This window comes from Jaculus jaculus, chromosome 9, assembly GCF_020740685.1.
Source record: "Jaculus jaculus isolate mJacJac1 chromosome 9, mJacJac1.mat.Y.cur, whole genome shotgun sequence".
Classification (NCBI taxonomy): Eukaryota; Metazoa; Chordata; class Mammalia; order Rodentia; family Dipodidae; genus Jaculus; species Jaculus jaculus.
Genome location: NC_059110.1, coordinates 16093563 through 16108562, shown reverse-complemented (window position 1 = coordinate 16108562; position 15000 = coordinate 16093563). Strand labels below are relative to the sequence as shown.

Sequence of the window (15000 nt, the reverse complement as noted above, 5' to 3'; positions counted from 1 at the left end):
CTTCCCTTCCCTTCCCTTCCCTTCCCTTCCCTTCCCTTCCCTTCCCTTCCCTTCCCTTCCCTTCCCTTCCCTTCCCTTCCCTTCCCTTCCCCTCCCTTCCCTTCCCTTCCCTCCCCTCCCCTCCCCTCCCTTTCCTTTCCTCCTTCCTTTCCTTTCCTTTCCTTTCCTTTCCTTTCCTTTCCTTTCCTTTCCTTTCCTTTCCTTTCCTTTCCTTTCCTTTCCTTTCCTTTCCTTTCCTTTCCTTTCCTTTCCTTTCCTTTCCTTTCCTTTCCTTCCCTTCCCTTCCCTTCCCTTCCCTTCCCTTCCCTTCCCTTCCCTTCCCTTCCCTTCCTTTTCTTTCCCTTCCCTTCTGTTCCCTTCCCTTTCCTCCTTCCCTCCTCTTTCCTCCCCTCCCTTCCCTTCCCTCTCTTTCCCCTCCCTTCCCTACCTTTTCCTTCTTCTCACCTTCTCCCCTCCTTCTTCTCACTCCTTCCCTCCCCTCTCTTCTTTCTATCTTTCCCTCCCTTTCTCCATCCCTCTATTCTTCCTTCCTCTTCCTTCCTTCCTCTCTTTCTTTCTTTCCTTCTTTCTCTCTTTCTTCTCTTATACTGGGGGTTGAAACTAGGGCTTTATACATGCCAGGCAAGTGCTACATACCACTGAGCTATATATCCTCAAACCTGACCTTTTCTATATTTGTCCTGGATAAACAAGAAAAAATAGTAATTATAGACAGAGTTGCCCATTCGCTGGTTTCGGGGCTCCCGCTATGTGCTGCACATCCTTGTTAGTCCCAAGGGCACACACAATTGTCTTTGTCATTATCCCTAGGAGTTTGTAATTTAGTGGGAGGGACAGATGACCACCAAACACTTTTGTCATTTTGTCCCACTGGGTCGCAGGAAGTAGAGATTACTAAATGAGCTCCAGTGTCCCTTCCATTATGAATGTATGATTGTGAATGCGTGTTCTGCTAAGGCCATGTGGTAATGACTAGGTAATATGTAATTTCCAAGTAGATACAAGAAGGAGTAAGAGAGAATGAAGACAAAGGATTGAGGATACAGAGAAATCCTGTCTGGGGAGTGACATCTAAGCAGAGATCAAATCACACAGGGCTTCTTGGCTGGTCATAAACAAGTATCATAGCTTTTTCTCAAGTATGATTATTTTTTAATTTTAAGAGAGGGTCTCATGTATCTCAGGGTGGCCTCAAACTCAATAAATGGCTGAGGGTGACCTTGAATTTCTAATTCTCCTGCCTCTACCTCCAGAGTCCTGAGATTATGGGTGTATGTCATCATGCTTGGCTTTAGGCAGCCCTGGGCATAGAGCTTAGGGCGTTGTGTGTCCTAGATAAGCACTGCACCAGCTGAGCTACATCCCCGGCCAACCACCATGAGCAAGGATGAGTGACACCTCACAGAGACGAGGGAAGTCAGGAATAACTTTGTCAAGGCGGTGAGACCAGATGCAACAGTAACTTTGTTGTTTGGACAAAACACCTTGCCAGCTTATGGAAGGAGAATGTACATTTCATCTTACAGTTTGGAGGGGAATTTTCATCATAGCCGGGAGAGCCTAGCAGAAGCAGACAGCTGGCCTCACATCTTCACACTAGCAAGGAGGAAGAAGAGGGAGTGAGCTAACTAGCACTGGCAAGTGGGGCTGGTCTATAAAAATCTCAAGGCCAGGGCTGGAGGGATGGCTTAGCGGTTAAGGCGTTTGCCTGCAAAGCCAAAGGGTGCAGGTTTGATTCCCCAGGACCCACGTAAGTCAGATGTATAAGGTGGTTCATGTGTCTGGAGTTCATTTGCAGTGGCTGGAGACCATTCTCTCTCTCTCACCCTGTGTCTTTCTCCCTCTCAAATAAATAAAATTTAAATATTTAAGAAAAATTTTTTGTTTATTTTTATTTATTTATTTGAGAGCAACAGAGAAAGAAAGAGGCAGAGAGAGAGAGAGAAGAGAGAGAGAGGAGAGAGAGAGAGAGAGAGAGAGAATGGACATGGCAGGGCCTCCAGCCACTGCAAACAAACTCCAGACACATGTGCCCCCCCTTGTGCATCTGGCTAACGTGGGTCCTGGGGAATCGAGCCTCGACCTGAGGTCCTCAGGCTTCACAGGCAAACGCTTAACCACTAAGCCATCTCTCAAAGTAAAATATTTTTTAAAAATTCTCAAGGCCCATCTCCAGTGACACACCTCCTCCAGCAAGGCTGCACATCTCAAAGGCTCTGCCATCTGGGGACTGAGTACTGAGGCTTCATCACAACGTGACTCAGGGGACACTTTACATTCAAACCAATATCCCAGGACCAGTTCTGAAGAAGAGGGAGAGGCCAGCCTGATGCCAGGGGAACCTGGTGGAGGTTGTAGGTACAAGGAAAGGTGGTTGAAAGTGTTTCTATTTGGGAACCCTAAGTTCATCAAGGCATTGGGACAGAATGAGGGGCATGCATGAGGTAGGTAAGGTATTTAAGTGGACACTAGTGCAAAAAGCAAGGGCCGGATTAAGACAAGCCTTGAGAACAAGACCAAGTTCTTTTGGACTATATAGTCCGAGGGAGCTGGAAATATGGAAGGCAACCATCATGACAGGATTGCGTTTGCATCCGGCAGCTTCTCTGGGGAGTAATAATGACAATGGAAGAAAGGCAATGAGGACTGAAGGGTTGAGACCCGTCATCAGGGTGAAGAAGTCCAGGAGAGAGGAGACAGATCTGAGATCTGGAATATATGGAGTCAAAGCGTGCAGTCTTTGGGGATTGTTTACTGATCAGACATGGTGGATAAGAGAGAGGTGCATGACCCTTGAGCTTCTGGATTAGATGAGAAAGTGAATAACGTTAAGTAGCTTTGGCAGAAGAGAGGCAAGAGGCAAGACATGCTCAGCCTGGACATGTGGGTGTCTCATTCTGCTTGAGCTGTAATGGAATGCTCAAGGCTGGTGATTTCTAAGCATAGGTATATTTCCCTCAGAGTTCTGGAATCTGGGAAGTCCAGGATCCTGGTGCTGGCATTTAGTGTCTGGTGAAGGCTGGCTTTCTTCCTTCTCTTCTTCTTCTCCTTTTTTAGAGATTTGTGGTTTTTTTTTTTTTTTTCATTTTTATATATGTATTTGACAGCGACAGACATAGAGAGAAAGAGGCAGATAGAGAGAGAGAACAGGCACGCCAGGGCCTCCAGCCACTGGGAACGAACTCCAGATGCATGCGCCCCCTTGTGCATCTGGCTAATGTGGGTCCTGGGGAATCGAGCCTCAAACTGGGGTCCTTAGGCTTCACAGGCAAGTGCTTAACCACTAAGCCATCTCTTCAGCCCTGGTGAAGGCTTTCTTGCTACATTGTTGGATGGCAGAAGGAATGTTAGGGCAAGAAGGAAGGGGCTCATTGCCCTTGTGCCTCTTTTATAATCCATTCACAGGGATACCATCCTCATAACTTATTCACCTCGCTTCTTTTTGAAAATTTAATTTAATTTTTTTATTTGAGAGAGAGAGAGAGAGAGAGAGAGAGAGAGAGAGAAGGTAAATAGAGAGACAGAGAGGGGGAGAAACAGAGACAAGGAGAGAAAGGGTGCAAGAGAACCTTTAGCTCCTGCAAACTCCAGACACATGTGCCACCTTGTGCATCTCACATATGTAGGTTCTGTGGAATTGAACCTTGGTCCTTTAGCTTTGCAGGCAAACTACTTCAGCTATTAAGGCAGCTCTCTAGCCTGAAACTCACTTTGTTTTTGTTAAGATTTATTTTTATTTATTTATTTGTTAGAGACAGAGAGAGGGAGGGAGAGAGTGAGAGCGAGAGCAAAAGAGAGAGAGAGAAAGAGAGAAAATGGGCATGCCAGGGGCCTCTAGCCACTGCAAATGAACTCGAGATGCATGTGCTACCATGTGCATCTGGTTTATGTGGGACCTGGAGAACTGAACCTGGGTCCTTAGGCTTTGCAAGCATGTACTTTAACCACTAAGCCATCTCTTCAGTTCCTGCAACTCACTTCTTACTATGATCACAATGGCAATTAAATGTCAGCATGTGGACTGGGGGGGATATGCTCACATCATAGCAACAGTGACATGAGTGAGTTGTTCGAAGTGGCTGCAAGCCTCCAGGTGGAGATGCCAACTGAGGAAGCCATTGGGGATACATGCCTAACTCCCCTTCCTGGGACCTGACAATGGGAGGGGACAGTAACTAAACTTGCTGTGTAGAGGCTTGGAGAGGATCTCCAGGGAGATGTCCCCACAGCTCGCTTCCCATGCCTGACCAGGCTAGGTCATGGCTACAGTTTCTCCGGGACATTGTTGGAATGTCCATTCCATTACAATTATGATCCCTCCGCAGTAAACAGCAGGTGCTATCCGGTAACTTACTCACCCTCACCACAATCTGTGAGGTCAGCAGTACGGATGGTGTGCAGAGAGGTTAAATATCTTCAGGCTCACCCCATGGCCTGATCTGACACAGGCAGTTGGGAACCATATTTATGCTGGGGACGACCACAGTGTACTCGCTCCTAAGCTAGAGCTTGTCTACGAATCACTACGTTCTGATCTTTACTCTCCCTGGCTATTCTTCAAGCCCGGAGAGCCAACCAAGGTGCATACTTAATGTTTAGGATACTTTCCCTCTTTTTTTGGCACCTCTAACTGGGAGGATCACATACACGTCCCGTTTCAAGCATTCAGTGTCAAAGTTGTTGTAAAATGTTAATATTAGTGGAAGGGAATACCAGATGGATTAATAACCAGCCCGGAATGTGCCATTAAGAGGAAAGAGGGGCTGGACAGATGGCTTAGCAGTTAAGGAGTTTGCCTGCAAAGCCTAAGGAGCCAGGTCTGATTCCCCAGTATCCATATAAAGCCTGATACACAGGTGGCACACGCATCTGGAGTTCTTTTGCAGTGGCTTGAGGCCCTGGTGTGCCCATTCTCTATCTCTGTTAGCCCCCCCCTCATAAAATAAAATCAGATAAAATAAAATAAGATAAAAATAAAATAAAATAAAAAAGAGGAAAGTGAGCCACGGTTGGCTCTTGCAGACACGGTCTGCTGGGAGCACTGGATTTTCTACAGTGATGGGTGGAGAAATCATTTAGTAGGTTGTGACCAGCGTTCCTTAAACTAAATGTGAAGATGGATCACACAATGTAGCAGGGAGTGTGCGTGTGTGTGTGTGTGTGCATGCATGTGTGAGTGTGTGTGTGTGAGTGTGCGGGTGTGTGTACGTGTGCATGTGTGTGCGAGTGTGTGCATGTGTGTATGAGTGTGTGCACGCGCACTTAGTATGTTGTGACCAGCATTCTTATTCTTCTTCTTTTTTTTGTTTTTTTGAGGTAGAGTTTTACTCTAGCTTAGGCTAACCTGGAATTCACTATGTAGTCTGGGGTGGCCTCGAACTCATGGCGATCCTCCTACCTCTGCCCCCCGAGGGCTGGGATTAAAGGCGTGCGCCACCACTCCTGGCTTCGACCAGCGTTCTTTAAACTTAATGGATCAGAGTAGCATAGAAGATGTGAAAATGGACCACACGATGCAGAGGAGTGTGTGTGTGTGTGTGTGTGTAGATTTGGGTCATGGTATAAAATGTATTCTTACTGTGCTTGTGGTTTAAAAATATTTGAAACCCAGTGGGCTGGAACACTCTTTACTGTCCTGCCCATCCATGACCCAAAATATTCACCATCCTGTTTTTTCTTTCTGATGGATTTAGTATGCATTGATGCACTGTAAATGTTTTTGTGCAGGGCCCTGGCACTGAACATGGGGTGCTGCAGATCTGAAGCTTGGACTACAAACAAGCCCCACCTCAAAACACTTCTGCAAGGACATCTGCCCTGCATGTCCCGTCTAACCTGGGCCCTTGTTGATTCTTATACCCAGGAGTGCCCAACAACGCTGTAATCTTCCTTCTTGTGCCTTTAACCTCTCCTCTTGCTTCCGTCTGCTTCCATCTCGTCGAGCATGCTCACATGTATTCCCATGCGCTGCTCCTCCGGGATAAATTTGTCATCTTGAGGGAAGCTATTTGTTGTAGAGATTGGCATAAACAATGAGCAAGGAATGGGTGGTGCACAGTGCCGGGAACCACCTACCTTCAAGGCAGAGATGTAGGAAAATGAGTTTTAGGAAACCACTGCTGTGCAGCAGACAGAAGCAGGGTGATGCCAAGAGAGAGAGAGGTTTGCAAAGCAGAGAAGAGAGGTTAAGACGGTCCGCTGTGGCGGAGGTCAAGTTGCGCTTAAGTGCGGAAACTTGAGCATGGGCGTGACCGGTGCGCACTTGGCTGGTGACCTTGGAGAGGGCACTGGCCGTCAAGGGCTGGCGGCAGGACTGTGGAGGGACCAGAGGGGAAGACACAGAGGCATGGGGGAGGGGAAGACTTCTAACACCTTTGGCAGCAAACAGGGAGAAGACAAGAGTTCCTTGGCAAGGAAGGAGGATAACTTGCCCCCCTAGAAACCAACTTGAGCCTTGTTCCATGGGAAGAAACAAAATAGTCTACATAGATAGGGGCTGGGGAGGTAGTTAAAGGTGCTTGCTGGCAAAGCCTGCTGGCCCAGGGTTCAGTTCCCCAGATGTCCACTTAAAGCCAGACACAAAGCAGCGTTTATTTGCAGCTGCAAGAAGTCCCGGGGGAGCAAGAGGGTGCTCACATGTGCACGCACATGAATGCTCTTTAGAAAAGAAATAAAGCTACGCTTTTGTCCTCCTGTCTTTCATGATGCATGGACAGTCAGGTAAGCATTTTTTTAAATAATATTTTATTTATCTATTTATTTGAGAGAAAGAGGTAGGGGGGGAGAGAGAGAGAATGAAAATGGGCACACCAGGCCTCTAGACACTGCAAATGCACGCCAGACGCATGCGCCACCTTGTGAATCTGGCTTTCATGGATATTGGGCCATTAAACCTGGGTCCTTAGGCATCGTAGGCAAGCACCTTGCCCATTGAGCCATCTCTCCAGCCCCTCAAGTGAGAACTTTGGTTAATTGCTGAGACAAAATTTTAGACCTGTGATGATGGCTGCTGTTATTTATACAAGCACTATCTAAATTCATTTTGGAATTTTGACTCTAAATTATAGAACCATAGGCCTGGAATTGGAAGGAGACAGAAGTCAAAACAAAGCTTGTTGATATATGGGGAACAGCTTTGTTCTACTTAATTGTTCTTTAAGGGACAATGAAATGAGGGGCTATAGCCTGAAAACTTAAAAGTACTGTGCATAATTGGTGGAATCCGACAAGACAGATTCAATGTCTTCTGTTTTTTTTTTTTTTTTTTTTTTTAATGAAGAAAACAAGGCTTTTAAAAAATTGCCTGTCTTATTTTAACGTCTGGGAAAATTAGCATATATGTATCTTATCACTGGATTATTCCCCAAGATTAAAACATTTTTCTCAAGTTGGTGGCTTTGGGCTGTAATTGTAACATTCTCAATGTAGATTGCATGACTATTGTGGCATCTGGTGTTTAAGGAGTAAGAAATTTGCCTCTGAGCAATTTGTTTCCTTGGAAGGCTGAAGAAAGTCTAGAATCCCTGATTAAATTGCCTTATCTAACAACCTTTGAACATAAAGATAACAGGTTCAAGATAACAGACTGCAGCTGGAGAGATGGCTCCGTAGTGTGGATTAAAGGTGCTTGCTCACAAGGCCTACTGGCCTGGGTTCAGTTCCCTAGCCATTCACATAAAGCTGGATGGGCGTTTGTTTAGAACAACAAGAGACTGTGGTATGCATGGATGCATGCAGGTGCACACACACATCCACGCACACACACAAGTAAGTGTTAAAAGTGATAAAAGATCTACATAGTCTCCCAAATCAGATACAAAAGCATATTTTGCAAATGAAGGAACAAGGAAGGAAACCACCCAACTTAAGCAAACAGAGCTCTGAAGACAAAAACGAAAGATGTCACCTCCTCAGGCTGTTCGTTCTCTCATGAGGGAGAAATTAACTCCTCATCTCTGACACGTTAGAAAATCCCAGACTAGACCAGCCACAAAAACTTTTCTTCTGTTTTTATTTTTAAAATTTATTTTATTTATCTGAGAGAGAGAGAGAGAGAGAGAGACATTGGCAGATAGAGGGACAGAGAGAGAGAACGGGTGCACCAGGGCCTTCAGCTATTGCAAATGAACTCCAGACTCCTAAATCATCTTGTGCATTTGGCTTACATGGGTCCTGGGGAATTGAACCTGGATCCTTTGGCTTTGTAGGCAAGCACCTTAACTGCTAAGCCATCCCTCCAGCTCAGACTTTTCTTTTCTTTTCTTTTTTTTTTTTAAGTATTATATTTATCTATTCAAGAGAGAGAAAGAAAGAGAAAGAATGGACACTCCAGGGCCTCCAGTCACTGCAAATGAACTCCAGATGCATGTACCATCTTGTGCATCTGGCTTTATGTGAGTACTGGGGAATTGAACCTGGGTCCTTTGGCTTTGTAGGTAAATGCCTTAACTATTAAGCCACCTCTCCAGCCCCACAAAAACTTGATTAACCATTATATATAAAAAAAAAAAACCCTTGACTTCCGTGTGTGTGTGTGTGTGTGTGTGTGTGTGTGTGTGTGTGTGTGTTGATGTAGAAGAGAAATATTGTCATTTTGGTTGAGCTTACTATTATTTTTGTTTTCTTGTGGTGCTAGGGATGGAACCTATGACCTTGCACTTAGGAACAAGAGCTCTCTACTGCAGAGCTATACTCTAAGACCTGCTTATTAGGCCTTAGTAACAAGGTCCCTAGCCTTATTATTTATTCCCAACTATTTTGCCTTTGCCTTTGGAAATTGGCAAGAGCAACATTTGTGCATCTGTCAAGATTTGAACGTGGAATTTTGTGTCGTCAAGTGTAGAGTGAAGCCTGTGTGTCTGGGGACACAGGGCCATGTCTGGTGTGGGTTATGTATGGCCTGGGTAGGAGAGGGTACCGAGTATTGAGGGTGGGACTGGCAATGCGTTGTGAAGTCTGGCAAAGGGAGAGGCAGCTGCCTCGTGGGGAAGTCTCTCCAGACCAAGCGGAAGGTACCTGTGCCCTGCTTTCCTGGGTACCAAGGGATAGCCCAGCATTGATGAAAACCTCTTCAAACCTCTTCTGTGAAGGTTCTAGAAAGAGGAACTCTCAACAGTAGCTCACTTCCTTCTTGTAAAGGGACTCATTGGGGATCCAAGGCCAATATGACTGTGCAAAGAACCAGTTCATTCATTTTTCTGCAAGTTCAGGTGGCTGAAACCTACACCATCTGTCATTTACAAAGTTGTCCAAGCTGGGAGGGAAAGCTGCGTTTTGAAAACAAAGGGAAAGGCATCTTATGCAGTGAGAAAGTAACGACCTAAGAATTCCTCAGAAAGAACTCTGTGAATTCCAGAATTACTTTGAAGCTATGACTGACTTCATTGTCCAAACCTCAAGAAAGGAGTTGGAATTTCCCACTCCTTGCCGTATCCTGGTATAATTCTTGAACTGACTAACTAATATCACAGGGCTTCAGGACCAGCAGAGATTTTTTTATAGTTTTCTCCTTTATGCTCTAAAATTTTAGCTGTTTTTATTTTTAAATTCAAATTCTCCTGGCTAGTGCAGTTGGTGAAAGCTGTGCTTGCCAACTTGGAACGGTGACAGATGTCTGGAGGGGGACAGGCTCATTCGGGGGGGGGGGCACTGTCCTTGACTGCTGTTTTCTGCCCACTTCCTCCTTGCACACTGTTGGAGTTTTGTGAAGATGTTTACTTACAGGAAGGCTTACCCTGACTTCGGGTTTCTGATCATGTGACTGGCCCTGCAAGGTAGCCGTGGGCCTATGGTGTGGGCTCTAGTCAGTCTTTAGAATCCCTTCCTGGGACTTCCTCTCCTTTGTCCCTGATGGGTTTGCAGGAAAACTCTCTCCCTCCCTCCCTCTCTCTCTCTCTCTCTCTCTGTTAGATGCAAATATGGAAGAGAAAGAGAACCTTAGGTGAGCCCCTCCATCCCTCATCCTATTTCCTGGGGATAGAGTCTCTCACTGAACCCCAGAACTGCAATTTTCGTGAGCTCCAGGAATTCTCCTATCTTGGCGCCAGGAAGGACTGGAGTTACAGGCATGTGTGGCCATGATCAGCTATTTCCATGGGTGCCGGGGAATCAGACTCATTCTCAGGCCCTCTCCTTTGTGTGGAAAGGGCCCCTGTCCCCTGAGTCATCTCCCCAGCCTCTGAAAACTCACCCTCTAACACCCAGCTGGCCTGTTAGCCAGAGATCTGATCTTGTAGCCTTGACTCTCTTCTCGGGACAAAATCAGCCATCCCTTTGTGCACAATCCTTTCCCAGACCATCTTTACTTTTCAAGCCTGACACATTCTCCAGTGAGCTGCAGGTATGGAACATTGGGAAAATCCCTGCTGAGAGTCTTGCTGGAAAACTCCACACGAAGACACAAAGGCACCATTGAGTCTAGGTAGGGGTGATGGTCAGCTGGTTCCTTTTTTTTTTTTTTCTTTTTCTTTTTGGAGATGTAGGGTCTCGCTCTAGCCCAGGCTGACCTGGAATTCACTATGTAGTCTCAGGGTGGCCTCAAACTCACAGCAATCCTCCTACCTCTGCCTCCTGAATGCTGGATTAAAGGTGTGAGCCATCATACCCGACTATTTATCTGAGAGAGAGAGAGACAGAATGGGCACACCAGGGCCTCCAGCCACTGCAAATGAACTCCAGCCACATGTGCCACCTTGTGCAGCAGGCTTTATGTGGGTACTGGGGAATTGAACCTGGGTCCTTTGGCTTTGCAGACAAGAGCCTTAGCCACTAAGCTGTCTTTTCAGCTCCTGGTTACTTCACCTCCTCTTTCTTCTTCTCCTTCTTCTTCTTCTTCTTTTGTTCATTTTTACTTATTTAGTTTAGAGCAACAGAGAGAGAAAGAGGGAGAGAGAGAGAGAGAGACAGACACAGAGAGAGAGTGGGTGCGCTAGGGCCTCCAGCCACTGTGAATGAACTCCAGATGTGTGCGCCCCCTTGTGCATCTGGCTAACGTGGGTCCTGGGGAATTGAACCTTGAACCAGGATCCTTAGGCTTCACAGGCAAGCACTTAACCACTAAGCTATCTCCCCAGCCCCTGTTTACTTCTTTTTTAAAAAATGTTTATTTATTTATGAGAGTGAGAGAGAGAATGAGCACACCAGGGCCTCCAGCTGCTGTAAACGAACTCCACCCATGTGCCACCTTATGCGGGTTCTGGGGAATTGAACCTGGGTCCTTTGGCTTTGCAGGCAAGCACCTGAACCATTAAGCCATCTCTCCAGCCCTGGCTACTTCTTTATCTTCTTTATTTTTACAGATGTCACTTAAGGTCCCGCACAGAATCCTCTCCACAGAAGAAAATGTTCAGAGGAAACACTCTTGTCTACTTCAGCTCGAGAAACTTCTCTGAGCTCCAAGGAAGCGTTACCAGCTGCCTGCTTATGTTTGAATAGCTTTGTGGATTCTTTTCAGCTGCCCGAACAGAAATGTGTTGTTATGTACAACAGAGATACTTTATTGTAATTTTACACACACACATACACACATGCAGTTTTCTGTTTATAACTGCCCTCTCCACCTCTTAGCTCTAAAACCTCACAATTCTCTCATTCATTCTAATTCGACTTGGTTGCATGATGATGATTTTCAAGTAAGTTAGTCAAGGCTTCTGCCTTCCTGGGTAAAAAGAGGCTGTTTGGGGAGGAAGGATGCCCGAGCTGGGAATGCATGGCCCAGAAAACCCCACCTGACTTCTAGAAACCCTTAAGGTCTGGATGGCCCCAGCTCCTCAGCCGTCTGCCTGTAGATAGATACAAAGCTATTAGCAGTGCCCTGCCTAGGATTAAGCAACCGTTTGGTAAGACAAGTAAATCCTGTCTGGAAATCATTTCTCAGGCGCGGTGATTGCCTGATTGATTGCACAAACATCGCCCTCATCCATTTGCTTCCCAATCCCACAGAGGAAGTGGAGTCCGTCGTCGAGGGTCGCGGCGTGCATAGGAATGCATGTTTGGAGCCACGCGGGCGGGGCCGCAGGAGAAGGGAGGAGAAACTCCCCTCCATCCGAGGAGACCCCGGGGCGAGTGGAGGAAGACCCGGGATCCGAACCTGCGGCGCGCTGCCTTCACGACCCTTCCTCGGATCTCAGGAACCCCGCGGGTTGGCTGGAGCGATCAACATCCATCCTTATCTGTAAGAGACCAGGACGCCCATATAGAGAAAGACTGTCCCCTTGGGGACCCCAGGGTCAGGTCCATCGCAGTGCCCACGGGGGTGTCCACGCGCCATCCATCCCCAGCTTTGATCCCGGGTCCTCTCCAGGGGGAGCTGGGCCCAGAAGGTCCAGGGCTGGTGGGCGGTGTCTTTAAGGCAGCGGTCCCCGCCCTCTCCAGCCTCCCTCCTCCCTGCAGCTAGTGCCCGCCCTCCCGGAGGAGCGGCCCGGGTGGCGCGCGCGCGCGCGTGGAGCAGGTGCCCACGGGCCCCTAGCGTGCGCCCGCGGTGGTGGCTGCGCGGGGCGCTCGGGGCCGCCCCAGGTCCGGGGTCACATCGCGCTGCCGGGCCGGGGGGTGGCGGGGGACATGTCGCTGGTGACGGGCAGCAGCAGTAGCAGCAGCAGCAGCAGCGAGGCGGCCGGCGGCGGGGCCGGGGGCGGCGGTGCCCGCGTTTTCTTCCAGAGTCCCCGCGGTGGCGGTGGCGCTGCGGGAGGTGGCAGCCCGGCTCCCAGCAGCGGCGGCGGCGGCGGCTCCGGCTCCTCCCGGGAGGACTCGGCTCCGCCGCCTCCCGTGGTGGCCACAGCCGCCGCCGGGCAGCTTCAACAGAGGCGACACCAGCAGGGCAAAGTGACGGTGAAATACGACCGCAAGGAGCTTCGCCGGCGCCTGGTGCTGGAGGAGTGGATCGTGGAGCAGCTGGGACAGCTGTACGACTGCGAGGTACCCTGGGGTATTTTTTTTTTGGGGGGGGGGGGAGCACACATCCACCGGGACCTCGGGGAGGATCGGGGACCCTCCCGTCCTTCCGTGCGCACTGCCCTGGCTCCTGGGGTCGCCGCGTAATCGTTCTCCCCTTCCCTTCCCCGGGGAGGGGTGGGGGAGCCTCGCGCGCCCTGGCTCCGAGGTTGGGACGCCGCGGCTGCCTGGGTTCTGCTCCCGGGGGGTGGGGGGGGTGGGGGGGGGAGGGTCCCTCGATGGCCCCGGGGATGGTTGGGTCCTGCGAGACCCAAACAGAGCTTTTTATTTCCTGCCGGCTCCGCATTGGAGCTGTGTAGCCCGTGGGACTTCCGAGAGGGGTGACTTGGGAAAGAGGAGAGGCATCCAAGTCTGTGCTCACAGACATACCCCGATTCCTCGTGGAGAGGACGAACCAGGGATGAGCCCTTCAGCTGTTTATGGAGGGGAGACATTCTGGGGAGGGCAGAGAACCCTCCCCCCTTTGATTCTTGGGAATTCTACACTAAACCCACGAGGCGGAAGGTTTTCTTTTCCCGCTTTCCAGCCACCCCTCACCTCGCCCCAGGGCGTGCGCCCACAGCTCGTCTTTGCACCCCCAAAGCTGCCCGCGCTGGGCTTTGTTGTAACAGATCTCCTTTGAGCTCCCCCAAGCTTAGTGACTGTCGTGGATGGACCCAGAATGACCGCCTTGGGCCACCTCGAAGGGTGCCTCGCGGGGTGCAGGACCTCCGGTCCAGCTCGCCCTGAACCCCACACTGTGTGCGGTCTCCCCACGAGGTGCAGCTTTATAGCCAGGTCTGGCAGACGCGGGTACGTTTGATGTAAGGAGAAATATTTGAAAGGAGCTGTGACAAACGTGTTTAAAAACAGTGACCGAATGATTTCCCCCGAGGCATCCTTGAGCGCCTTGGGTAAGGGGGATTGATTGGGAAGGAAGCACCTCTCTTCTGTGCAAAAGTCAGTTTGGAAAAAAAGGGAGGGAGATGATTAATTAAGGATTTGGTTTCTAAGTGAAAGCTAGATTTGTGTCCACGCAACTGTTAGGCTTTTGGGGAAAAAAAGAAAGCCGGCTGAATTCCCTGGTTTTACCATTGGTTTGGGGACATTCTGTATCTCACATGTTTCATGGCCTATTGTGCACACATGTTTTCCTTAGCATTCTTATTGCACAAGGAGACAGCCCTGTTGCCTGTTACTGATGAATAATTATGATATAATGAAGCTCAACTGCATGAATAAAGGCTTATAGAACATACTATTTCTCTGGCCCAGCTCTTTAAAAAAAAAAGCTCATTTAATGGCATAAGTAAAAAACTGGCAAAATTAAGACGTGCTCTTGGGATTTTTATTATAGGAAGTTAGTGAAACTCTGTAAAAGAAACAATATATTTGATTTAGATGGAATTCCTGTTGGATGAATGGATGTGTTCAGTCTTGTCTCTGTAGAATCGAATTCATTTTAATTTATTTCCTGCTGGCTTTTATACTCCATTTTGGGTTTAGAGAAGGTTTGAATTAATAGAAAAACTATTGTTGAAATTAGCAATGCTTCATTAGCTGTGGCTTAGGAAACTAGAAAGAGTCGAACTTACACAGTAGTTTGACAAGTGATATATTTTAAATAGTCTTTAGAGTCACGGGGTGATGGAAGTCCCAGCGTCTACCGTATTTAACATGTAAGTTTGGTACATAAAGGTAAATGTGACCTTGGATCTTTTTTCCTTGTGTGTTTTTTTCCCCCCCCTGGGATTTAAGGGCTTCAATTTATAGAAAAACAACTAGAAAGCTTCAACAAGGCTTTTGAGGTGAATAGAAATACAAGATGCTGAGCACACAGTGCAGTGTACAAGTGTTTTCCTTCAAGTTATTCAGTCATCATTGAAGGTTAAAGGGCTAGAAATCATTACAAGACTGGTGGCTACTGGCAGTTTCTATACTTAGGGTAACTTCTTTTATTAAAAATGTTATTTATGGGCTGGGGAGATGGTTTAGCGGTTAAGCACTTGCCTGTGAAGCCTAAGGACCGCGGTTCAAGGCTTGACTCCCCAGAACCCACGTTAGCCAGATGCA

At 48.1% G+C, this 15000-nt stretch overlaps 1 protein-coding gene across 1 annotated transcript in view; it reads left to right on the top strand.

Annotated features, from left to right (window-relative positions):
- Positions 1-11986: 11986 nt before the first annotated feature.
- Ppp1r14c (protein phosphatase 1 regulatory inhibitor subunit 14C) overlaps positions 11987-15000 on the top strand; it is a 116529-nt gene continuing 113515 nt past the window's right edge. The window contains exons 1-2 of the mRNA XM_045158480.1: positions 11987-12139; positions 12391-12912. Coding sequence (XP_045014415.1) covers positions 11987-12139; positions 12391-12912 — 675 coding nt within the window. The remainder of the gene's footprint in view (positions 12140-12390; positions 12913-15000) is intronic.